This window comes from Oreochromis niloticus, linkage group LG11 (assembly GCF_001858045.2).
Source record: "Oreochromis niloticus isolate F11D_XX linkage group LG11, O_niloticus_UMD_NMBU, whole genome shotgun sequence".
NCBI classification, from domain to species: domain Eukaryota; kingdom Metazoa; phylum Chordata; class Actinopteri; order Cichliformes; family Cichlidae; genus Oreochromis; species Oreochromis niloticus.
The window spans coordinates 38639218-38666670 of record NC_031976.2 but is presented as its reverse complement, the minus strand read 5'-3'; the positions used below and the strand labels follow the sequence as shown (position 1 = coordinate 38666670).

Below are 27453 nucleotides of genomic sequence, written 5' to 3'. Positions count from 1 at the left end.
TGAATCTTGGCACAGTGAGACAGAGCTCGTTAAGCAGGCAGGTGTGAGCCTGGTTGCTATAGTGACTGCACCCAATGGCTCGATACACACGCACACAGACATGCACCTCACTTTTGCTGCTTAAAATGAACTGAAAAATCCTTCCCAAATGAAAAGTACAAGTCCTATTGACGAAATTCTTTCACCGTGAGTGACAGCAATGTCTAGTCTACTGAATTCTCAGTTTTCATGCCTGTGGAGTTTATTATATGGACGTGGTGACAGTGGAAAGACACCATGCTCTTCTGATTTTCAAACGAACCTTCTGAGCCATTTTAACATTAGAGTCTATGGAAGAGTTGGAGGGAGGAGGCTGTGCATTGGTGACATTTATGAAAGAACCATAACACCTAGTATAATAGTAAACACATTGGATGAAAGAGGACAGCGATGGCTACGTTTTGAGGGTAAAATCATACCTGTAGAGCAAACGCCGCGGACACAGCAGCAGTTTTAAAAAAGATTTTAAGATTAATTTTTTTGCTCCTCTCACTCTAGCAGTTGAGCTGTCTCACTCTAGCCTCAACATTCCGTCCCATACACACCCATTATAAACTCTGAAACAGGTGAAAAAACATCATGAAACTTAAACTGGAACTGAAGAAAAAGTATAATAGATATTGAAAAGATAAATACAAGTTGAATAGTTCAAAGTCTTGGCTTCGTTTTAAAGTTTGAATGGTGACTCTATGTCAACGTATGTGGAAGTCGTTACAGTTGAAAAATGAGGAAATTTAATGAAAATTTGAAGAGTCTCCCATTGAAATACATGGGAAATATTTGATGAAAAAAGTTGAATAATTTTAAAAATATAAATGTTATAAATGAGAAAAATACAAGCAGTCGTGTCCAAAAGAAGAGGAATCTAACGGTGTTTGAATGTTTTTTCTAAGTTGAACGGTTTTGAAGGAGTTAGGTGCCAAAAAACGTACGGAAGATGATATAATAATAAAGATTAGAAGAACAATACTGTGAATGCTTTTACAAGCATTCACACTAATAATAAAGATTACAACAACAAAACTGTGAATGCTTTTACAAGTATTCACACTAAGTAGAAAAAATTTGCATTTCCTGCGAAAATGCTGTGTGGATGCCGGAACGCTGAAGCTGTCTGCTGAAAATGACTGAAAAAGATGAAAAGCTGCAAAAATTGTATGGCAGTAAAGAAACTGAAAAATTATGCTGAAAACAAGTAAAGAAGCAGAATCTTTTGCTGAAAAGAGGTGAAAAGGCAAAGATTCTGCTTAAAAGGGGTACAGAAGTTCAAATTTGTACTGAAAAGAGGTGAAAAGGTTCCTTCTGAAATGAGCAGAAGATACTGAGATTTGTACTGATAAGAGGTAAAAGGCTGAAAATTCTGCTTAAAATAGGTGAATCAGCAGAATTTCTACTGAAAAGAGGCAAAGTAGAACGTTGCACTGAAAACAGGTGAATCAGCAGAACTTCTGCTAAAAAAAATATTTCTGTTGAAAACACCTGAAAAAACTGGGATTTGTGCTGAAAAGGGGTGAAAAAACTCACAATTCTGCTGAAACGGGGTGAAGAAGACGTGTTGGGCTGTTGAGAAGAGTTAAATAAGTTGAACTTATATGTTTGGGTACAAATACTATGATTTGGCAATAATACTGTGTTTTAGCACAACTACTGAGATTTGATTGAAATACTATGATTTAGAAGAAATATTATGACTTTGTACAAATACAATGTTTTGGCACAAATAATATGATTTGGTTCGAATGCTATGATTTGAAACAAATAATATGATTTGGCAGAAATACTATTATTTAGTAGAAATACTATGATTTACAAGAAGTACAATGTTTCTGCAAAAATACTATGATTTTGCAGAAATACTATGCCTTAGTAGTAATACTATAACATCACAGATATATGATGATTTTGCAGACATTCTGGTTTTACACAAATACTATAATGCGGCAGAAATACTATGTTTTAGCACAAATACAATGATTTGCTATAAATACTATGATTTGGCACATATACTATATTCAGCAGATTTACTATAACAAAACAGAAAGTCTATGACTTAGTAGTAATACTATAACATAATAGATATACTATGATTTTGCAGACAGTCTATGTTTTTGCACAACTAGCACAATATGGCAGAAATTCTATGATTTGGCACAAGTACTATGATTTAGTTTAAATACTCTTATTGGTAGAAATACTATGCCTTAGTAGTAATACTATAACATAACAGATATACTGTGATTTTGCAGACATAGTATGTTTTTGCACAAATACTACAATTTTGCTCAAATACTATGAAATTGCAGTAATACTATGATTTTGAAGGAATACTATGATTTGGTAGAAATGCTATGTCTTAGTAGTAATACTATAACATAACACATATACTGTGATTTTGCAGACATAGTATGTTTTTGCACAAATACTACAATTTTGCTCAAATACTATGAAATTGCAGTAATACTATGATTTTGAAGGAATACTATGATTTGGTAGAAATACTATGCCTTAGTAGTAATACTATAACATAACAGATATACTGTGATTTTGCAGACATTCTATGTTTTTGCACAAATACTACAATTGGGCAGAAATACTATGTTGAGGCACAAATACTATGATTTGCTATAAATACTATGATTTGGCACATATACTATATTCAGCAGATATACTATAACATAACAGAAATTCTACGACTTAGTAGTAATACTATAACATAACAGAAATTTTAATTGGGCACAAATACTCTAACTGGGCACAAATACCATGATTTGGCAAAAATATACCATGATTTGGCACAAATACGATGATATGGCAGAAATACTATGATTGGGTACAAATACTATGAATAGGCAGAAGTACGATGATTTAGTACAAATACTATGATTTAGCAGAAATACTGTTTTAACATAACTAATATCTTTTGACAGAAATTTCTGCTAAAAGGTACTATTTCTGCTTTTTAGCAGAAATACTGTAATTTGGCATAAATACTATGAATCGGGATAAATACTATGATTTGGCAGATATACTGTAATCAGCACATATACTATAACATGACAGAAATTCCTCCACTTATTAGTAATACTTTAACATAACAGAAATGTTATGTTTTGGCACAAAAACCATGATTTGGCAAAAATACTGTGATTGAGCAGAAGTACTAAGATGTAGTAAAAGTACTTTGATTTAACAGAAATACAATTATGGAGGAGTAATACTTTAAAATGGGAAAAATATTGATACACACACATACACAGAGCCTAAAGGGAACAGTATTTGTGCCATGGAGTGTTAACAAGAATCTGAGGTCCATATTAGAAAAGCTGCTAAAATCATAAACTTTGCAGAATTGTAATAAATGATCAATATGAATTACTGGTCTGTGATGGTGTCATTACCAACTACGCCACTGGGAAAGAGAAAGGCGGCAGCTTGGAAAACAGGGAGATGACCTGTCAGATTTAGATCCTGGTGAGAGGCGTAAAACGCCGATTTTTGGAGTTAGAAAATGTCGTGTAACTCAAAAACTAGGTGGAATAGAAGCATCATTCTTCTACTGGGTGAATCAGCAGACTTTGGTGTACTTTGACTGCTATTTTCATTGCTCTTTGTACCTCCGTCGCGGAGATATGATGAGAGAAGAAACGGCTTCATTTCACTGGGACTTGGTATAAATACTTTGATTTACATGAAATACTTTGACTTAGCAGAAATTCTATAATCGAGCAAAAAGCACTTCAGCATAGCAGAAATACTATGATTGAGCAGAAGTACTAAGATGTAGTAGAAGTACTTTGATTTAACAGAAATACTATTATTGAGGAGTAATCAGAATCAGAATCAGAATCAGAATCGTGTTTATTGGCCAAGTATATGTGCAGACAAATACAAGGAATTTGGTTCCGGTAGATGGTGGCTATCAAGCACAGCAATGTAAAACACACACACACACACACACGTCTATATATACATTACACATGCATACACATACATACACAAAGCTGTGTAAACCAACTATAAATAACTAAACTTATGTACATAAAATACAGAAATGAAATGAGGTGGAATGAATACTACAAAATGTACATAAGGTGCAGTTGCAGTCTGGCAGTGGGAGCAGTGTGACAGGTCAACTGTTTAGAAGGGAGATGGCGAGGGGAAAGAAACTGTTCCTGTGTCGGGTGGTCCTGGTCTGCAGGCTTCTGTACCGTCTGCCAGAGGGCAGCAGGTCAAAAAGTCTGTGTCCAGGGTGTGAGGGGTCTGTGATGATTTTCCCTGCCCGTTTCCTGGTTCTTGAGAGGTACAGATCCTGGATGGAGGGCAGGGGGGCGCCGATGATCCTTTCTGCTGCCCGTACAGTCCGCTGCAGTCTGCTCCTGTCCTGTTTAGTGGCTGCACCATACCAGACTGTGATGGAGGAGCACAGGACAGACTCAATGACTGCAGTGTAGAACTGGGTCAGCAGCTCCTGTGGAAGACTGTACTTCCCCAGTTGTCTCAGGAAGTACATCCTCTGCTGGGTCTTTTTGAGGATGGAGTTGATGTTGGTCTCCCACTTCAGGTCCTGGGAGATGGTGGTACCCAGGAACTTGAAGATCTTCACAGTCGACACAGGGCTGTCTGACATGATGAGGGGGGGCAGAGTTGGGGGATGTCTCCTGAAGTCCACTGTCATCTCTACAGTTTTAAGAGTGTTCAGCTCCAGATTGTGCTGACTGCACCAGAGTACCAGCCGCTCAACTTCCTGCCGGTATGCAGACTCATCACCATCCTGAATGAGGCCAATGACGGTGGTGTCATCTGCAAACTTTAGGAGTTTAACAGCCGAGTTCTTGGAGGTGCAGTCATTAGTGTAGAGGGAGAACAGTAGTGGTGAGAGGACACATCCTTGAGGGGCACCAATACTGAGGGTCCGAGTTTCAGAGGTGATCTCCCCCAGCCTCACTTGTTGCTTTCTGTCTGTCAGGAAGCTGGTGATCCACTGACAGGTAGCTGGAGACACGCTGAGCTGGGAGAGTTTGGAAGAGAGAAGTTCAGGCACGATGGTGTTAAAAGCCGAACTAAAGTCCACAAACAGGATCCTGGCATAAGTTCCCGGGCGGTCGAGGTGTTGCAGGATGTAATGCAGCCCCATATTCACTGCATCATCCACCGACCTGTTTGCTCGGTAGGCAAACTGCAGAGGGTCCAGCTGGTGGCCTGTAATGTCCTTCAGATGGGCTAACACCAGTCGTTCGAAGGATTTCATGACCACAGATGTCAAGGCGATAGGTCTGTAGTCGTTCAGTCCTGTGATGGTGGGTTTCTTGGGAACAGGGATGATGGTGGAGCGTTTGAAGCAGGATGGAACTTCACACAGCTCCAGGGATCTGTTGAAGATGCGAGTGAAGATGGGAGCCAGCTGTTCAGCACAGGTCTTGAGGCAGGAGGGTGAGACACCGTCTGGTCCGGGGGCTTTCCTGGGCTTCTGTTTCTGGAATAGTCGGCTCACATCCTCAGTGTGTATTCTGAGTTTCAGGGAGGAGGAAAGGGGGGTGGGAGGTGTGATGGAGGTCGTTGAGTCTGGATTGGAGAGGGTGGTGGTGGTCGTTGAGTCTGAAATGGGAAGGGTGGTGGTGGTCGTTGAGTCTGGATTGGGGAGGGTGGGGGTGGTCGTTGAGACTGGATTGGAGAGGGTGAGGGTGAAGGGGGGAGAGGTGGAAGGTGTGTTGGGGGTCAGTGTCTGAAGCGGTGTCTCTGGGGAGGGGAGGGTGAGGCGTGGGAGTCTGTCCGTCTCAAACCTGCAGTAGAATGTATTTAGCTCGTTGGCCAGGTCTTTGTTTGCTTCAACAGTGGGTGGGGGGCGTCTGTAGCTGGTGATTTCCTGCAGGCCCCTCCACACTGACGCAGGGTCGTTGGCTGAGAGCCGTTCTTCCAGCTTCTGGGAGTAGATCCTTTTAGCTGCTTTGATCTCCTTGGTCAGTGTGTTCCTAGCTTGCTTGTACAGGGCCCTGTCACCACTTCTGTAGGCGTCCTCCTTAGCCTTACGAAGATGTTGGAGTTTAGGGGTGAACCATGGTTTATTGTTGTTGTATGTGCAGAAGGTCTTTGTTGGCACACACACGTCTTCACAAAAACTGATGTATGATGTCACAGTGTCCGTGAGCTCATCCAGGTTATCAGATGCAGCTTCAAAAACAGTCCAATCAGTGCAGTCAAAACATCTCCCATGTTTAATACTTAAACATGGGAGAAATATTGATACAGACACACAAACATACACATACACAGAGCCTAAAGGGAACAGTGGCTGTGAAGAGTCTGGGCTTGGTATATCTAGGTCAGTTAAATTAGCTGCACCTGCTGTAATCAGCCCTTACACACACAGACACAGAGAGAGGTATAAGTTTTCTGCAGTGTATTTCTCACATTAAGAACTCCCCTCGAACAAATGGCCATAATTTCCTAACCGTAGGGGCTAGAATGCTCATTCTGACACCGTGTTGTTCAGAAGAGATGGGGGAATCTGCAGGTCTTCATAATTCAGAGATAAAATATAAATTATTGAAGATATATGACTTGTAATACACTGTAACTGAGTAGAGGCAAAACAAAACTGCCCTGACTTGCCCTCAAACAACGTTTTGTAACTCTAAATCTATATGGAGCATCAAAATCATTCTTTCACCGTAAGAAACAGCAGGCTTTGGTGAGCAGTCATGGGAATTTTCAGGTCTCTATGGAAATCCATCAAAAAGATATGACGAGAGAAAAAAGTGCCTCATTTCCAGAGTTTGAAATCTGAAGAAATCTGAGCAAGGGACAAATTTCCTATCCTCAAACAAGTGTAATTCATGGCCAAACGGTAATAGGTGAGGAAAAAATTCTTGAATTGTGAGCATCAGGGATGTCTGAAGATATATTGGCACAAGCCTCATGTCTCAACTTTGTTTCGTTACGGAGATATGACGATTTGAAAATGCCTCTCATTAGAGAAATCCAGCGCTTATTTTGAACAAGCTCTCCATTGACTTTCTATGGAGAGTTTTCAGACTTTGTGTTGCTCTGAGGAGATTTGCAAAAAATCTGTAAATCCCACAACAATGATAATGACATTTCCTGAAAGCCAGCAAAAATACCTACGTTTTGATGTATAATTTGTGGGGGTTGAGTGGAAATTGAGCGAGTAGCAAGAAGTTGTTTGGACATGAAGAGAAAATTGAAAAAGGACAAGCTCTCACTCTGAGTTAATTGCATAGCAACCATAGCAACGCATATAGTTTCCGAAAAATCACAATTTTGCAACTGAAAACTTAAAGAGAGATAAGATTAAAACGGTAGAAGATCTGAAAAAGCTGAATCAGACAGGAATAGCCCAATAAGTTGAGAACATTTTAAAGTTTGAATGGAGTTTCTAGGTGAAAGTATGAGGAAGTAGTTAAGTTTGAAAAGCAAGCAAGTTTTAGCAGAATTGTGGAAGTTTCCCATTCATTTCAATGGGACAAATTAAAGGAAAAAAGTGTAATATTTTAAAAAGTATAATAGTAATAAACACCAAAAGATATAGCATTCGAAAGCAGAAGTAGCAGAACAGTTTAGAGTTTGAACAATGAAAATCGGCTGAAAACTGAGGGAGTAGTTAAGCGGCAAAAAAATGGAGCAACTAGAATAATAAAGGATAAAGAATAAAGAGGCATGCCTGAGGCATCCACACAATAAAGAGAAACAGGAACTCAATAGTGTGGAAGCCCTTTGAGGGCATCCACACAATAAAGAATAAAGAGAAACAGGAACTCAATAGTGTGGAAGCCCTTTGAGGGCATCCACACAATTAGAAGAACAATACTGTGAATGCTTCAAGCATTCACACTAATTAGAAGAACAATACTGTGAATGCTTCAAGCATTCACACTAATAAAGAAACAGAAGCGTGTGTCGCTGCGCTGAGAGAAGGTGGAAAAAAGATCAACTTCAGATTTCTTATGACAGGCCACGGACAAGCCACTTAAAATTCCAAAGTGCTGCTAAAATGGCCAAATCATCTTGGCCAATGGTCATAACCCTTGCGCCTTATTTAAAATTTTTTAACTCAGCGGTTAACCCTTGCCCGGACATGCCTCTACCTTATTCTCAGGCTCTTTGTGAGCGATTTCAAATGCATTGTTTAGATAAGGTCTCATTTCTTAAGTCCTCCCTTCCCCCTGTTCCATGTCCTCTCCCCATTTCTGAGTGCATTTCAATTTTCCACCAGTTTGAGCCTGTGTCACTTTTGACTTTTAAGCAGCTAGTTGATCAAATGAATAACACAATACTGTGCTGGACATTCTTCCATCTCGCATAGTTAAGAACTGTTTTGATGTAATTGGACCTAGTATCCTATCTCTAATGAAAGTCTCTTCGACTTTTGATATGGTGGACCCTAACATCTTATTATTAAGACTTGAGCACAGTGAGGGTATTAGAGGCACTGCCCTTGACTGGTTTAAATCATACCTCGCTGACAGGTCCTTTTCGGTTAACTTGGGCACCTTCTCCTCTTCCTGTGCACCGGTCTGTTGCGGTGTGCCTCAAGGATCAGTTTTAGGTCCTATTCTTTTCTCATTGTGCCTAAAGGGAGCAAATACAATCTTTGAAAAATAGAGTATCGCCTTTCACTGTTACGCCGATGACATACAGATCTATTTTGAACTTATTGATGACCTTGCTGTGTCTCTGCATTACTTTCGAGAATGCAGCGTGAGGTCAAAGAATGGTTCCTGAGTAATTCCCTTGTCTTAAACGATAAGAAGACTGAGATCGTGGTGTTTGACAGTAAAATCTCTCATGCCCAAGTGGTGCTTTGGGTCCCTTTGCTAGCTCTTCCTGTGACTATGTCAGTAACTTGGCTGTATTGCTGGATAGCATAGCAAGTACCGTATTCAATTTAAAATATTGCTGCTTATGTTCAAAACTATTAATAAATTAGCGCCGAGTTATCTTAGTGAACTTCTTAGGCCACATGCTCCTGCTAGAACACTTAGATCTGCTACTCAACTACTTCTGACGCAACCTAGATCTCGGCTGAAGTCTCGGAGTGACCGTGCGTTTGCTCTGGCTGCCACGGTACTCTGGAATAACCTCCCTCTTGCTATCCGCACCTCTGATTCTAGTGCGTTGTTTAAATCATGACTAAAGACCCACTTATTCAATCTTGCCTTTCCTTCTAGTTAACATTTCACTTATGATTCTACATTATGCACTTTTATGCTCATTTTAATTCCTTGTTTGTTCTGTATCTGCTGCTTCTCCTGTGTATCAGTGACAGTTATCTGCTTGCATACCTAGTACTTGCTTTGGTCCTATTTCTATTTTCTTCCTCTATGTTTACTTGTTAAGCACCTTGGTATACCCTTGGTTTTAAGTGTGCTTTATAAATAAAGTTTATTATTATTATTATTATTATCATTATTATTATTAAAGACATGCTATGGAAGAGAGACAGAGATTAATAACAAGAATGATTCAGTGCAGAGAGGTCTATTAACACATAGTGAGTGTAGAAGAAATACCCAGTGCATCATGGGAATCCCCCAGCAGTCTACACCTATTGCAGCATAACTAAGGGAGGATTCAGGGTCACCTGGTCCAGCCCTAACTATATGCTTAAGCAAAAAGGGAAGTTTTAAGCCTAATCTTAAAAGTAGAGATAGTGTCTGTCTCCTGAGTCCAAACTGGAAGCTGGTTCCACAGAAGAGGGGCCTGAAAACTGAAGGCTCTGCCTCCCATTCTACTTTTAAAAACTCTAGGAACAACAAGTAGGCCTGCAGAGCGAGAGCGAAGTGCTCTAATTGGGTGATATGGTACTACAAGGTCATTAAGATAAGATGGGGCCTGATTATTTAAGACCTTGTATGTGAGGAGCAGGATTTTGAATTCTGGATTTAACAGGGAGCCAATGAAGGGAAGCCAATACAGGAGAAATCTGCTCTCTCTTTCTAGTCCCTGTCAGGACTCTTGCTGCAGCATTTTGGATTAACTGAAGGCTTTTCAGGGAGTTTTTAGGACTTCCCGATAATAATGAATTACAGTAGTTCAGCCTAGAAGTAATAAATGCATGAACTAGTTTTTCAGCGTCACTCTGAGACAGGATATTTCTAATTTTAGAGATGTTGCGCAAATGGAAGGACATTGAAGTGTATTGAAGGACATATCCTAGTCAAAAATGACTCCAAGGTTCCTCACAGTGTTACTGGAGGCCAAGGTAATGCCATCCAGAGTAAGAATCTGGTTAGATACCATATTTCTAAGATTTTCAGGGCCGAGTACAATAACCTCAGTTTGATCTGAATTAAGAAGCAGAAAGTTAGCGACCATCCAGGTCTTTTATGTCTTTAAGACATTCCTGCAGTTTAACTAATTGGTGTGTGTTACCTGGCTTCATGGACAGATAGAGCTGGGTGTCATCAGCATAGCAGTGAAAATGTATACTATGTCTTCTAATGATGCTGCCTAAGGGAAGCATGTATACTGTAAACAGAATTGGTCCTAGCACTGGACCCTGTGGAACTCCATAATTAACCTCCGCGTGTGAAGAAGATTCTCCATTTACATGCACAAATTGGAGTCTATTAGATAGATATGATACAAACCACTGCAGCGCAGTACCTGTAATACCTACAGTGTGCTCTAATCGCTCTAATAGCATATTATGGTCAACAGTATGGAACGCTGCACTGAGGTCTAGCAGGACAAGGACAGAGATGAGTCCACTGTCAGAGGCCATAGGAAGATCAGTTGTAACCTTCAGTAAAGCTGTTTCTGTGCTGTGATGAGCTCTGAAAGCTGAACTACTGCCAGCTTGAAGGCAGAGATAGGTTGATCATAGTTAAGATTGAAGTATTGATTAATGGTAGGAATTCTTTCAGCAGTCTTGTAGGAAAGAAGGTTTATAAGACACATTGATGATTTGGAGAATACAATAAGATAGCCTTTTATTGTCATTGTACATGTACAACAAAATTGTGGGGGATGAGGAAGTAATTACTGACGTCAACGCAGAAAGAGTCTCAGTAAATATCAGTGGTTAAAAACTCCAAAGAATTTAAATAGTATCTTTGGTTCCATCATGTTAGCATGTTTTTTATTAAGGTGGACTCACCTCAATGTACTTTTTCTGCAGGTCATGTGACTTATCAAGGAGGATGGAGATTCAGCATTAAGCCAGCATCCTGTGGGCAGGAGGTCTGAGGAGAGGCGAGGGATCATGGGCGATGGAGGACCCCTGCAGACTGAGGGGAATGCCCTCCTCAAAGCTGTCTTCCAGGGGAAGTTGAGGCTGACCCGCCTGCTGCTGGAGGGTGGCGCCTACATCAATGAGGGCAATGAGCGTGGGGAGACGCCCATCTCCGCTGCCTGCTTAGCAAGCTACGATGACCCACAGACCCGGCAGAGGATGGTGAGGTATCTGCTGGAGAAAGGAGCTGACCCCAACATCCCTGACAAGAGTGGCCGGACAGCGCTGATGCATGCCTGTGCAGAGCAGGCAGGAAAGGAGGTGGTCTCACTGCTGCTGGAGAATGGAGCCGATCCCAGCCTCAAAGACTACTCTGGTTCCTCTGCTCTTGTCCACGCCATCAACAAAGGGGACCGTGACACCCTGCAGGTTCTGCTGGACTCCTGCAAGGCCAAGGGCAAGGAGGTGATCATCATCACCACCGACACATCTCCATCAGGCACCAAGAAGACCAAACAGTACCTCAACTCCCCACCATCCCCAGGCATTGTAGACAAACTGTCTCCTGCCTGTATGTCACCCTCTGAGGTGGAGATTGGCACCTCCTCCCCTGCAGGAGACAAAGATGAGGAAGGAATCTTCAGCTTCAAACTCACCTCAGCATTACCTTTACCTTCAGCTCGACCTCCAGGTGAGAAGAGGCCACCGCCCCGTAAACTGCTTAAGCGTCTGAACTCAGAACCGTGGGGCCTGGTGGCACCTTCGGTTCTCAGTGGGGTTCCCCAGGACCGGGTGGATGGAGGTCTGGAGGAGGAGGAGGGCAACAGCAACCTGAACAAGACGATCACAGAGATGAACGGACTGACTGTCACAGAGCCGGTGAGGCCACTATTGTCACGGCGTCACAGCATTGAGACGCACGACCCCACGTCCCCTAAACTCATTGACCGATCCTGCTCTGAGGACTGCGCAGGGCTTTCTGGTCCATCGTGGGCTGATAAAGTCCAGCAGCACCAGATCCTCTACCGCAGGAACACAGCTCCAGAATCCCAGGAGAATGCTGCTGGACCTGGGACAGTTGTGGCCCGAGCCCTAGCTCACCCCAAGCTCACACGGATGGAGCACTACGAGTCAGATACCCACCTTTGTCCAGAGTCAATTCCTGGATCACCGGACTCTGGGAGGGTTTCGGTAGAGCGGAGGAGGTACAACGCTTCCCCCTTGTCCCTGGTCACAAGTTCTTCCAGGGAGTCTCTGGAAAACATCCCCAACTCAGTTTCCCCCATCACTATGCGACGGCGTGGCCCAGGGCTCCTGGAGCGCCGGGGCTCTGGGACCCTGCTGCTGGACCACATCTCCCACACCAGGCCCGGCTTCCTGCCTCCGCTTAACATCAACCCGCAGAGACCCATCCCTGACATCCGGGCCAATGGGAAACCCACCTCCCCCATCAACTCTGGACACAAGATCCTGGTCCCAGTAGCCCCAGCCTCACCCAAACGGGGCCCAGACTTCAAGATGAAGAAGAAGCTGATGAGGAGACACTCGATGCAGACAGAGCAGATGAAGCAGCTTTCAACCTTCCAGGAGATTCTGGCGGAGAAAGTCCTTGAGTCCAACGGGGATTGATGAATGAGGACAAGGGAGCAAAGCAAAAGGTAGCTGCAGAGACTCATCAGGGGTTGATTTACTGTGAAGCATCTCCATTAGATCATCACAGATGAACTCAAATTAATACCATGGTGTGGTCTTTAAGGAGAGCTGCACCAACAAGGACTCAATTCACCTGAGAAGAGTTTAGGTTTAATACAGGTTTAGTCTATTCCTGGTGTGAAACTGTGAGGTCAGTATGAGTTTAATCCAACCAACATTAAAGATCATTGCAACATGCACTTAGATTCCAAAGAGAGCCATGAAGTCTGACTGAAAGCTACATAAATGTAGATGTTACAAAGCAGTCTTATGCATCTATCACCTTACCCTTCAGATTACCTTTCATACATAATATATCTTCAGGAATCAGATTATTCTGAGAATATGAGAATATGCCATGTGCATGTCTGTGCAGGTTCTCGATCATACAGGTGATAGCAGTATTAAGTTGACTAGACTTCTTTTTTAGGTTATTGAAAAAGCGTTTCTGATGAGACTCAAGTCAAGCTTCAGCTCAAGCTGAAATTATACAGAATTCATAGACGTGTACGTCCACACGCAGAGACGTGCTCATAGACATGTACGTCCACACGCAGATGCTGCCATCTTGCTCAGGGACTCTGACTTTGGGCTCTGAAAATAACAAGAAGAAAATATCAAATTGTACTGCTTTCAAAATTCGAATAAAATAAATATTAAATCCAAGAAACTAAATAACGTTCAACATGCAAGACCTTATTTTCTTACGAAGGTGTTTACAAACCTGTATTAAATTAAATAATGGTGCTTTATGTGGCTGTTCAGTGACATTGCGTGATGCTTGTCAGCAGTGTCTTCACAGGTAATCCTAATTTGTTTTAACATATTAGTACGAAAGCTGCATTTTAAATCGAACTACGTATTCTTGATCACAAATACTGTTCTGGCATCTTTAAGAAACTAAAGTGCTTGAAAATCAGTTTAAATTCAGTGAGTTATGATGATATACTTGCCTCGTTCGTGCAGAGGCCTGGCTCCCCCTGATCTGCATGGCCACTGTGCTGACATACAAGGGGCAGTTCTTAAAACTTCTGAAATTTAAATTTAAATTTAACTCAGAAGGAAGATCATTTACACCATCTGCATGCCTTCAGTTCCTAATAAACCATATGACATATGTACCTGACACAGCGATCACCTGCTTTTCATACGGTGCATGTGCATTACAACTTGTAGGTTACACTGGGTCCTCAAAAGCATAAAATGTTAATGTTGAGTATTTTTGAACTAGAAAACGCTGATATGTATTCTTTATGAGTCAAACATCATGCAGAAGTACGGTGGGTTGGTTCTGGCCTAGTGGGCTATAATTTGATATACAGTGTTTAATGTCTTCCAGTGACAGTCACGGTTACTTCTTTCTAGTGTGGCAAACTGAAGAACAGCTTCCTGTTGCATCGTTTCACCACAGACAAACTGCAGTACCTCTGCATGACCAGGAGGAGACCCACCATCCTGGTGTAAAATTTTCACATCAAAGGAAAGCTCGATGAAGAACTCCAACCCAAGATCAGTTTAATGAATAAAATAAAGGATAACTGAAATAACCCACTACTAGAGCTCTTTAACATATTTCCTCATACACGGTGGTAATTCGTTTCACCGTTGTGGCTCCCTGAGAGATTTTCAGCAGGTTGAAGTTGAAACTTGTGGGTGAAGCTCTCCTCACCTTCATTTAATTGTCTAAATGTTTAGCCACAGAAAGTTCTTCAGATTCTTCCGAATTCCTCGTCCTCTCCTCCATTCAGACCTGAACTGACCTAAAGAGAAATAATCAGACTCCTTTGATGTTTACAGATGCACAATTTGCACTGAGGTCATTTCCATTTTCCTCCTCCTACCAGATGAAGACAAACATCCTGCTGCAAACTAACTTGTTTTCATTCATAAAGCTGACATATTTATTTATACACTCCTGTTTGATTGATAACGTGTAAAACTACCTACTGCGCTGTATGTACTGTAATGATCTATAGTCAATATAATAGTTGGTATATCCGTGGAAACTCATCTTTATTTTACCCGTTTCCTGTGTCTGTACTTTCAGAGATGATATTTTGATTGAACTTGTGTTGAGAAACATTGGTTTATTGTTTATGATACTCCAAAGAAACCAGTTCACACTGTAAGTACTGAAAAACAAATCTGTACTGTTATACACTACACCTGTTTCAGCACAAGGGGGCACTGTTAAAGGAGCAGCTTGGGCAGAAAAAGTCAGTTCACTCATTTTATTCTGAGATGTTGTAGGTTTTAAATCAGAAGCACCTTTATTAATAAACAGGTGGAAAAATCGTTGGAAACTGGGGCGTGTCCTGGTCGATATCGTTATCAGTAATCTCACAGCTGAACCTACGACCTCCTCAGTTCACTTTTATTTATATACAATCCTGTGAAAAAACCAAGCCCACTCTTACTAGTTCTACAGGCATCAACATGGTGTTACCCAAGGGAGGCACCCATGTCAGTAGGAATGAGCCGCAGGCATGCAATCAGTCCACAAGGTTTAATCCTAACACAAAAACAAATCTTTCTTAACAGATAACAGGAGCACCCAAGACAATTAAAAGGTGTACTTTATAAAATACATTTAAAAGTATAAAATTGTACGATTGTAGGTGGGAGACAGGACAAGCGCTGAGGGGAATATATTAAAAACTAAAACCATGTCTTAGACATTAAATGGCAATCAACACTTGACCGGGCAAAGACTTGTCAAAGAAACTCTTCAATGCCCGGCACCGCGGTACATGCAAAAGCGGCGTGAAAAAGGTTCAGTTTCCACACAGCGCCTTCACTGTCTGCGGCGCTAAGAAATGATGAAACTGCTCTAAAACAAAATCAGTACATTAATGGGTGCTGATACGATGAGATAACAAACAGACCAAATAAACAGCCACAACCATCAGAACAGTTCTCAGCTCTTCACTGTCAAATTAAATCAGCCTCAGAACAAATGGCAGCAGACACAGACGTCCAAGGACGTCGGCCCAGCAGCCATTGGCTATCTGTAAATTAAAACAGGACATTACTTACACTGAGCAGGTTACCTCAGAAGGAATATCCCTCCCACTTTGCCTCATGTCTGTTTTTCAGTTAACTGTCCCCGGCAAGTTTCCCCGCAGTTTTTTGCTACTGGGGTACAAATAACTTTAAACCTCTGCCAAAACTCAAGCAGAACGTTATCTGGGACCTACCTCACTAACAAAAGGCTATGCAACCCACATCAAGCTGTTGTAGAAAAGCTAAAAAGGCCAAATAGCGCTGCTTAGACTCAATATTCACACAACTCCAGGTTCACACAAGAGATCAACAAATTACCTGCACCTGTGCTTATAAAAGGGAAAAACCCAGCCCTGCCTACCAGTTTCCAGGCTCAGGTCTCACCTGTCACAAGGGTAAGAAGCAGCCACCTATATAAAAGTAGAAATGTTGTCAGTTTGCTGCTCTGGAGCATTCAAGATTGTGCTATCACAGTGCTGAGGATGAGACATCAGCAATATTCTTGGTTCTGTCCATCAGTCTGGGAGGAGTGATGAGATCATTTCCACACAATGTGAAAGTCCGTCATTCTAAAGTGAGAAGGATTGTTCATAGGCGGATGTTGGTGTGGCTGCAGTCAATTTGTGCAAATATCAAAGCGCTCCATCTCACACTCTACAGGCCTCAGTTAGCATCTTAAACATTGAAGTTAATGACAGCACAAATAGAAATAGACCAAAGAAGTATGGCTGGTTTAAAAGAGGAGAAAACATGACTTAGGTTTGTAAAGCTGCAGCAGACTTCAGCAGCAGTAAAGTGCACAGCAGCAAACGGCTCACTGTGAGCGCGGTGAAGGAGGGATGACGATCCAAGTGGACCGTGAACTCCACTGTACATCAGAGTATTCCAGATTCAGAGTGAGGCCGTGTGTCCCGCAGATGAAGCTCGGACCAATCGGCAGGACGGTGATCCGAGCACAGACGGAGCTGCTGCAGCGGTCCAGAGTGCAGAGCTCAGAGAGCTGTGCGTAAACGAATGGTGCAAACTTCAATGAGCTGAAGCAACGCTGTGAAGAAGAGCGGACCCAAACTCCTTAGTTAAGTATCTGAGGCTGAGACCACGGGACTGTAACAACATGAGATTTAAGATGAGCTAGTAAATAACAATTAGCTAATGTCACGCATGAGACGAGTGTCATTACACTTTGGTAATATAATATGGCTAATATTATATTTATTATTATATTAATTAAGATTTAGTACAGCAGTGAGCTTGAACTCTGTGTCAAACACTGAGCTTCAGTAAAGATTCAAGTTGCAGTTATTTATATTTCCTATCACCTGAAATCTTCACTCAAAGACAAGTATCTTTGACAGTGTATATACAGATGTATTATATATAAGAGACAAATGTTGTTCATTTAATTTGTTGGCATTATTTAGTTTGGCTCAATGCTTATATATATGTGTAAAAATTCAATGTACGAGCTGTGATAACTGTTTCTGATAGAATGAAGATCAGACTGATATATTAAATATTCCTTTATTGGGTGAGAAAATCAGACCATGTCATAACTGCTTTAAGTCATACAGAATAGATATCAGAGCCTTAAACAGGCCGACTTCTGCTAAATGGGTCAAAGTGGGCAGAAAGTCTACAAACACATAACATCCTTATAGAATATGATGTAACACTATAGATCAACTTACCTCAGAATATATAAAGCATATAAACAGTTACAGCAATATGATGCAACAAACACAGCAGTGCTACTAATCCAAAATACTCAAAGCTTCATAGAACTGAAACAAACATTTATTTTTAGCTCCATTCTGCTGCTGATACATACTTTAGGTTTCTGAATATTAAACTTGTTGCTGCCTTTCATAGTGTGTAACTTGAAGGCCCTGAGTACTTTCTCCCACACTGAAAACACTGGAATGATCACATTATTTGAACATTACCTAATAAGACTGATTCAGGACAGACAATTAGTTATGTTAAACTTTCCTAGCAGTCCTTCACAAACAGGGAACAGTCTGTCTATTCTCTCCATCTGTCAGCTGCTGCTGGCTCTTCCTCCTCCTCTTCCTCACACACTGCTGAGTTTGTCCTGGTGGATCATCAGGGGTGCAAAGCCTCACAGATGATGTGCAGCAGTGGGTCCCTCAGTCTGTCCTCACTCTGGACACTTGCAGTTGTCACACATGGAAATCAAATGTGTGATAAGCTGCAGGATTCAAACACAAGTGTAACTTATAAATACATGTTCATACTTTTATTCCACAATCAGAGAGAAAGAAACAGAGAGAGAGTGCAGGACAGACAGACAGGTGAAAGTCTCAGGTGTATACACTGCTACAAAACAGCACAAGAGAAGGAGGATTTAGTGTTTGTGTTATTACGAGTGCTAAACAAGAAGAGTTCCCAGATGGTCCAGTGGACACATGTGTGACTCCTGTGATTAAAGCATCTTTCTTTCAGCTTAACGAGTGAACCGTCAGCTCGTTCAAACACACGTTAAAGTCCGTTTGGCTCGACACCACCGAACAGAGGCAGCAATATAACATAGCTAACATTAACAGTGCAGTGAATCCTGCTTGTGCCGTCATATCCAGGACTGCAAACCGAGCAGCATCACTGACTTTCAGCTTGTTGTGTTTGTGGATATATGACTGACTTTAATTATCCATAAAATCATCACATTCTCTGTAAGATTAAGGTCGACTATTGAACGGCGTATATTTGAAAGTAAATGCTTTAAAACCAAGTTAGTACAAACATCACTAATGTCACATAACTTTGCCGACATGTGGCCAACAGTCATGTTTTAATGTTCTTTGTTATTGAACATTTGCACATAAATAAATAACATTCAGTACTTACTTTTACTAAGTTTACTCTTCAGCCGCCCCGTTTCACCCATCCGCGATTTTTTCAGAAGAAACTATCCACACCCACCGCCGCACTATGAATTGTGGGATAGGTTGGGCCATGAAGGCTACACCGGACCCAGCCTTCAAATCTGTGGAAATGAAGGATGCATTTGGAGGACTCTTCGAGGACAGCCTTCGTCGCGTCACTGTGACGTAATCAGTCTACAAATGCGCACTACAAAGTGTGCGGTCACTGGATTGGGACACAGCCATCGTCTCACATTGCAGAGTCATGGTATTAAATCGCAGGTTCTCTTCTGGTGTTTATCTCCTGTTAGGGTTAGGTCTCCTTTTGCAGTTGGCGTTTTGGCCAACCAATAAGAGTTCTCTAAGGCTTTGTGTCCTAAATTGAACATTTATCAGACTTTGGGGATTTTAGGGTTTTGCACTTTGATTCTGGGCTGAAGGTGGTTGATTAGTTGGGTACATTTTAACATTTTATGACTGCAATTTTAAAAAATCTGCAGATTATTTAAAATTATATTTATTTAAATCTATTTAAAATAGATTATTGATCACTGGGCCAGTGACACAGGCCCAGTGATGATTACCCACAGATATGGTAATACGTTTCCATTCATAACCAGTTTCCCAGATGTGGATTAAAGCTAGTGCTAATTGAAAAGCCATTTTAATGTGTAGTGTAACCCTCTCAAGGTGTCCACTGCTGTTCAAGTCAGTGATTTAATGTTTAATGTATGCAGTACTGATTCTATCCAACAGAGGGCAGTGATGGCGCTATAGTTGTCCTGCACTGCGTTATGCGGCAAGAAGAAGAGCTGCAGCGGCGCAGATAGCCAGCAAGCTAGAAGAAGAACGCACTGAGCGCATTGAGTACCGAAGAGAATAAGAACTGTTTTTCTAAGTGTTAAGGTTCTTACAGTTACAGACTTATTAGGATTTGCTTAACATGTATCCCTTTTTCCAGTTGTTTTTTTTTACTTTGTTGAGACATAGTGCGAGAGACAGTTGCTGGATACTCGATCGGCGATTGGAAGGCGAATCCAGTGGGGCTTTTCCCAGAGACGCATCGCTCCACCCCGAAGGACGGCGAACGAGGATTTTACTCATCTTTGCAGATAAACACTGGGCTTATCCACACACACACACACACACACACACACACACACTCTACCCGGGTAGATTGACAAAGTTTTTCTCAGAGCTCTGAATTTATTTTATTATTATTTTTTACTTCAACACCATATTTTACTCTTTTTCCTTTCCTCACCAAACCAGAGTGGTTGGTGGAGGTAGAACTGTGATAAGAGACATAAATGGACTAATATTAATATGGAAACTGAACTGACTGACTGAAGGGGGGATTGTATTGGGTTTTGTCTCAGAAGTGTTGTTAACATTCTGCATATTATTGAAGTTGCTGATGAGACTGTCATGTGTTGTGTTGTAATAAATGCCATAGAGTGTTCTCTATAAGACAGCATAAGGAGGTGTTCTAGTTTTCTTGTTCCTCTTCTCCTCATTGAAAGTACCTAGAATATCCATGTCCCTAAGTTAATCAATTAAGGGATCGATTACAGTAGCTTCACTTAAAAAATATTTTTGGTCCAAGACTGGACTTAATACATGTCTGGGCCTTAATGTTTAACTTTCAACAAGTCTGTTCTGATTGGTCCAGCACTAAGCAGGGTCAGATTCAAGACGTAATGTTGCAATAAAAAAGGCTGAACTTTTACTTCCAGAAATGAGCTGTAAAAATCCATTTTAATCACCAAGTTTTGATTTGATTTGATTTGTGAAAATAGTGTCTTTAGGATGGGCTGCCAAAGAAGCATGAATTGAATGACTGAAGTCCTTTACAACACGTTACAGCGGTGGTTCTCCAGTGTTTTACATCATTCCCCACATGGCAGGAAGAAATATTTTCACGCCCCATCTAAACAAAATAATGACAGAAAAGCTGAGCTTCAGCTATATTTACATAAATTCAGTGTTGGGATTTAGAGATTCTTTTATTGCTACCATATAATCTGCCTTATGATAAATGCATTAAGAACATGTTTTACAGCATTATTTTATCAGTAATATTTCTTACAGGGTTCATATTGCATTGAATATGTTTGTCATCACATTCATTCTATTCACAGGTTTAGTTCATTTTATACACATTGCATATCTGTGCTTGTTTAGAGTTGATGTTCCGTCCAAGAGGGTTTTAAGCTTCACTGGTGAGAGTGTCCAGGTGATACATGTTGAGGGAAGATGAGAACATAGCAGGTTAACTGCATGCATGCTTACAATACACATATTAATCTAGTAGCAGGCCTGAGCGAAGGCCCAAGTGTCTTCTGCTTCTTTTTGAGACCTGCTGCAATTCAGTTTACTTAGTGATTGATGACGAGGGTCAATTATTAGCCCTTAGAGACCCTGAAGCTTGAAGTTTATTACCTTAAAAGGCAGGTGTTATAGAAAAGAGAAGTTACATGTCTGTTTATAGTTATTAGAGATGTACAAGATGTACCCTTGTCTGTAAACAATGACTGTACATAATGTATTTTTGACCTGTATTGACGTGTATGTGTGGGCGTTAATTTTCTATGCTATAAAACCAGCATTCAATGTATTTTTGTCAGAGGAAGACATATGCTGATGTTTCTTCTCCGGTGTTAATAAACTCATCGTTTGATTGCACTTGTCTGGTGCCTCCGTCGTTTGTTGTTCTGGTCTCCAATTGATTGATCTCGCACGACTGAAGGATTCACAATGAATCCTTCAGTCATTTTTGTTTTAAACAACTTTCATTTCAGACAACTATTTGTAACGTTTGTCCCTCGACTGCTTCAATCGTCTGCAGCACTTCTTCAAAAAAGCAACAAGTTGAACAGGATGTGAACCAAACATGGAAACATAAAGTTCAGTCTTATAAAAAAAAAAGAAGTCCAGAAACTTTTGAACGGAGATGAAAACTATATCATTTAGTGAGAGTTTAATACTTTTCACTCTTAGTGGCTGCAGTCAACCTGTTTCTGACTGCAGAGCGGTGGTGTGGCGTGGTCTGTGATGCAGCTGCGGGGGAGGCGGATGCACCTGAGCGACATCCCAAATCATGCCTCGCCAGCTTAAAACAGAAAGAAATAGGTCCTGTTGTTGTTGTTGCTGATGTGTGTAGGCTGTAGCTGAAACACTGCAGCTGCATGTGTAAGTCGCCAGCCGCAATAAGTGTACTGAAAAGTGCGAACACGTGGGCGAGACTCGCCCACCTGCTCGTACTTTTCAGTACACTTCTTTATTGCAGCTGCCGACTTACACACGCTGCTGCAGCTTTGCAGTGGATGTGCATATTATTATTAACTTCTGCAAATTTCTTTGTTCCGCTGTAAAAGTGATTACGATGTTAAACATTAGCTCCGCTTGAGAACCACTGCGTTACAGGGACAACACCAGAGAGAACATGGGCTCTTTGAGTTATCAGGCAGGAAGCTTTCTAAAACATTGATGAATCTTTAGGTTGGTTAACCTTAATGGGGTTCAGACCTCGATGAAAACAAATTAAAGGAACTTTTTGTTTGCTGGATTTTTTCCAGCATCTGTCATCAGTCCTTGAATGCAACACAAGGAAAATAACTTGACAGTCAGGGCAGCACAGTACATAACCATGAGAGCAATTGTTCCGTGGAGATATACAGGGATATAAATATGTAAAAGAAATCTCAAAACATATAAATATTTGAGGACAAAAATTTTGCATTTTTCTAGTTCTTGAAGTTTGCTTTGACTCTTTGGCTGCCAAAATATACACAAGAAAAGAAGAAGAAGAGATGATTGCCGAGACTCAGTCATTAGAATGAGAAGCAAAAACCAATTTCCCCTGTGGTATGTATTTTTTTTTGCTAAAGCATGTAGTTAGGGCTGGACCAGGTGACCCTGAATCCTCCCTTAGTTATGCTGCAATAGACGTAGGCTGCCGGGGATTCCCATGATGCATTGAGTTTTTCCTTTCCAGTCACCTTTCTCACTCACTATGTGTTAATAGACCTCTCTGCATCGAATCATATCTGTTATTAATCTCTGTCTCTCTTCCACAGCATGTCTTTATCCTGTCTTCCTTCTCTCACCCCAACCGGTCGCAGCAGATGGCCCCGCTCCTCCCTGAGCCTGGTTCTGCCGGAGGTTTCTTCCTGTTAAAAGGGAGTTTTTCCTTCCCACTGTCGCCAAAGTGCTTGCTCATAGGGGGTCATATGATTGTTGGGTTTTTCTCTGTATCTATTATTGTACGATCTACTGTACAATATAAAGCTCCTTGAGGCGACTTTTGTTGTGATTTGGCGCTATATAAATAAAATTGAATTGAATTAATTCCCCTCATCATCCAGGGGGGAAGTTACAAAAGGTTTCATTTCATCACAGCAAAGTATTTTTCCCTTAACCTACAAAGACGATACAGGGCTGGTCTCAGGTGAGACGTTGACCTTATTATGAATCTATAATCTATACTCATCTAGCCTCACATGATGAGTAAAAAGAGGTTATTTAGGCACTGATGGGTGTTTTTTATTGTTGTCTTGGCGATAATAAAATGAGAGCTGATTGGTAAAGTCCTCTGAATTACTCTATAATATACCCTAAAAGTGTTAAACATTTACACGATTTTCCACTGACTTCCTCTCAGTCTGTTCAGGTGTGTTTGAGATAAAATGATAAAAATCAAGTCAATAATTAAGTCAGTACTTAGCACAGCAGCTTGACTCTCCTGAGCTCAGACATGCAGCAATCTCCATCAGCAGGGGCGGCATCGGGCACCGTGGTCGTGGTTTTACCGCGGTACTACATCACCAGAAAGCAACTGCCGACACTGGGGGTGAGACACCTTTACATCCTGATGGGGTCAGATTGATCCAGACAGAGATGATTAAACCACTGATCTTTAACCTGTGGAAGGCATGTGATTCACAACCACGCTGCTGCACTGCTGTCGATCTCTGAGCTGACTTTATTGACAGAGGACGTCTGTCCTCAGAGGCTTTTGGATTACCTCGGAAAATAATCTCTGTTGGAAGTTCAGAAAGATAATGTCCAGAAGACAAGCTAAACATGAATACAGACTCGTGTTACCTTTTAAAGATAACCAACAAGTTTATCCCATTTATCTGCATGTGAAAATGTTTGGTGTGTTAGTTCAAACTTCCTCTCAGCAGAAAGTTTAAGGATGTGGTTCAGTAGATGTGGAGATAACATCTTTGGCATCAGGACAACTTCATCAGGGACAATTCAAACAGGACTAGAAGTTGGAGGTCAGCTGATTGTTTATGACTTGGCGGGAACATCTGACTTTCAAGCATAAATGTTTCAAATGTTAAAGTGTTTCTTTCATCATCTCTTTGGCATCACTTGTTCTTACAAAGGTTGAATGAGCCAAAGGCTCTGAATGTTTCCTCTGAGACTTTATGTCTTCCTGCAGGTGATTCAGATCATGGTTGCTCTGATTGTCATGGTCTTTGGGATCCTGAGGGCAACACGGTCCAAAGGTCTGGTCCCTGATTGCATGGTGTACATCTGGGGACCAGTGATGGTGAGTCAGCTGACACTTCTTCCCCTTCATATCGTTTCCCTAATTAATCACTGCTCTCTCTTTTAGTTCATCATAGCTGGATCTATGATGGGACTTCACAGAGACCTAAGGTCAGTAACTCATCTCTGTGACGTCACCTTAGCTGTACTTCAGCTGATTCTTGGCTAATGTGGTCATAAAAGAAGGCTTCCTGAAAGATCAGAGTGGTATCTGCAGGTTCCTTTGAATGTGTGCTATGCATATGTTTTCATGTATTAAACACATTACTTGCTAATTGTCTGTGAGAGCCCATGAAAGAGTTGCCTCATAGAACTGATGAATGTTTTCAGGTGTTCCAGTTGTACTAATAGCAAGGCGTGGTTTTCTATGCAGAGTAAGAGTGCTGTGGTTCTAAATGTTGCTGCTGGTGTGACTTCACTTGTCACAGCGATGGTCTTCTTCCTGGATGCGTCTCAAGCATTTACCAACAGCAACCCTGGGCAGTCAGACCTGGACATGGTGAGCTTTTTTCTTTCATGTTAAATGAAATGAGAATGTGTATTTAGAGCACAGGTGAATGTGGACAGGTAACAGCTGTGACCTAGCTGCAGAGGTCTTTGGAGCAGAGATTATAGGTGTTTGACCAACATGCTGAAGAGAAGAGAAACTGTTTCAAGTTTTTAGTTAAGGCAAGGGAACGTCAGCAGCCTGTTTTTCTTTCTTTCAGTCCAGCCAGGCAATTTCAGGATTTTCAGCCATTCTCTGCTTGATCCAGCTGATGTTGTGTGGCTGTTCTGCAGGAGTAGGCAAACCTGGAGGTTGCTGTGATCCCACACGTCAGGTGAGTCTATCTACAGAATTTTTCTCAGATCAGTTTATTAGCTACAGCTGACATAATTGAATTCAGTTCGATTCAGTTTTATTTATGTAATCTGAAATCATGACAACAGTTGCCTCAAGGTGCTTTATATTGTACAAAAAGATGCTACGATAATACATAGAAACCTCAGTAATCAGACAACCCTCTATAAACAAGGACTTTGGTGACAGTGGGAAGAAAAAACTCCCTTTTAACAGGAAGAAACCTCTGGCAGAAGGAAGCTCTGCCTCCCATTCTACTTTTAAATACTCTGGGAACAACAAGTAGGCCTGCAGTGTGAGAGCGAAGTGCTCTAATACGGTGATATGGTACTACAAGGTCATTAAGATAAGATGGGGCCTGATTATTTAAGACCTTGTATGTGAGGAGCAGGATTTTGAATTCAATTCTGGATTTAACAGGAAGCCAATGAAGGGAAGCCAAAACAGGAGAAATCTGCTCTCTCTTTCTAGTCCCTGTCAGGACTCTTGCTGCAGCATTTTGGATGAACTGAAGGCTTTTCAGGGAGTTTTTAGGACTTCCTGATAATAATGAATTACAGTAGTCCAGCCTGGAAGTAATAAATGCATGAACTAGTTTTTCAGCATCACTCTGAGACAGGATGTTTCTAATTTTAGAGATGTTGCACAAATGGAAGAAAGCAGTCTTACATATTTGTTTAATATGTGCGATGAAGGACATGTCCTGGTCAAAAATGACTCCAAGGTTCCTCACAGCATTACTGGAGGCCAAGGTAATGCCATCCAGAGTAAAAATCTGCTTAGATACCATATTTCTAAGATTTTCAGGGCCAAGTACAATAACCTCAGTTTGATCTGAGTTTAGATTTCTGCAGTTTAACTAATTGGTGTGCATTATTTGGCTTCATGGATAGATGGAAATTGGGTGTCGTCTGCATAGCAATAAAAATATGGTGGGGGTGGCTTGGGCGTGGCTGCAGGAGAGGCTGAGACACGCTGGAGCTCCATCAGCTCATCACGCCTGCCATGTACAAAATATGCCGGGAACTGAGGTTGGGATTGTTGTTGTGAGTGTGCTGAAGTCCGGTCACAGCTGAGACAGAGAACTGTAAGAACAACAACCGAATAAAGAAGTGTATGAAACGTACGAACTATGTGGTTGGTCTGTCATTCATGTCACATACACTATGCCTTCTAATGACAAGGGAAGCATGTATAATGTAAACAGAATTGGTCCTAGCACTGAACCCTGTGGAACACCATAATTAACCTCAGTGTGTGAAGAGGACTCTCCATTTACATGCACAAATTGGAGTCTATTAGATAGATATGATACAAACCACTGCAGTGCAGTACCTGTAATACCTACAGCATGTTCTAATCGCTCTAATAGGATATTATGGTCGACAGTATGGAACGCTGCACTGAGGTCTAGCAGGACAAGCACACTTACTTCTTTCTAATGTCTAATAGATATATTTGTCTCTTTGGTATTCACCAACCAGCACTATGGAAATGCTTCAGTGACTGTACAGACTCCCCAAACTTGGACCAACCCACAGTGAGAGCGCTGCCTGTCAGTCAGGCTCCACCTAGTTATCTGGACCTACCACCAGGGATAGTTCCCGTCTGTCCTCACGAGGTTTGTTCTACAGCTGTAAGCTCAGAACCAGATGTGATTCTTCAAACGTAGGAAAGAATCTGATTATTGTATCAATAGACCAATACGCTGTATTTTATTATTATCAACACGCCCATCACAGACAGTTCCTCTCTGTATTAAATCTGCGTGCTCGACTCATATGATTATCATTAACCAAACAACACAGACCACGCTGCTTTTTGTTTTCCAGAGAGAGATTATCAACATGCATGTGTCCAAAATTAACCAAAATACCTAAATACAGAAAGTAAAATCAAATGCAATCTGCTGCAAGAAAAAGTATTTTATATAATATTATTATATTATATTGTTGTTTGCAGAAACCTCCAGGCTACGGCAGCATTGTGAGCTGAGGCCACACCCCCTCAAACAGATGCCACTGCCGTCCAATCACATTCAGCATTCTGACTTTTATTTGTGCTTCAAAGTTTCTCTTAAACAGACTGATCATTTTGCCTGTTACTGATTATCATCGATTATGTTATTAATTGCTTCTGATTGATCTTGTTGTAACGGTTAAATAAAGCAGTGTCATCTTTATTAATAATTAGAGAGCTTCGAATAATGACAACACAGTAGAAATGATACAGGTGTAATACCT

At 41.3% G+C, this 27453-nt stretch overlaps 1 protein-coding gene across 3 annotated transcripts in view; it reads left to right on the top strand.

Annotated features, from left to right (window-relative positions):
* The window catches only part of ankrd34a (ankyrin repeat domain 34A), a 31100-nt gene extending 15877 nt beyond the window's left edge, over positions 1 to 15223 (top strand). Inside the window, exons 2-3 of one of the 3 annotated variants that reach the window (XM_005462360.4) lie at positions 11177 to 12888; positions 14288 to 15223. In XM_005462360.4, coding sequence (XP_005462417.1) covers positions 11261 to 12859 — 1599 coding nt within the window. In that variant the 5' untranslated portion in view covers positions 11177 to 11260 and the 3' untranslated portion in view covers positions 12860 to 12888; positions 14288 to 15223. Of the gene's footprint in view, positions 1 to 11176 lie in introns of all 3 variants that reach the window. The other 2 variants (XM_003457574.5, XM_025911126.1) reach the window with 2 other exon arrangements.
* Positions 15224 to 27453: the final 12230 nt, after the last annotated feature.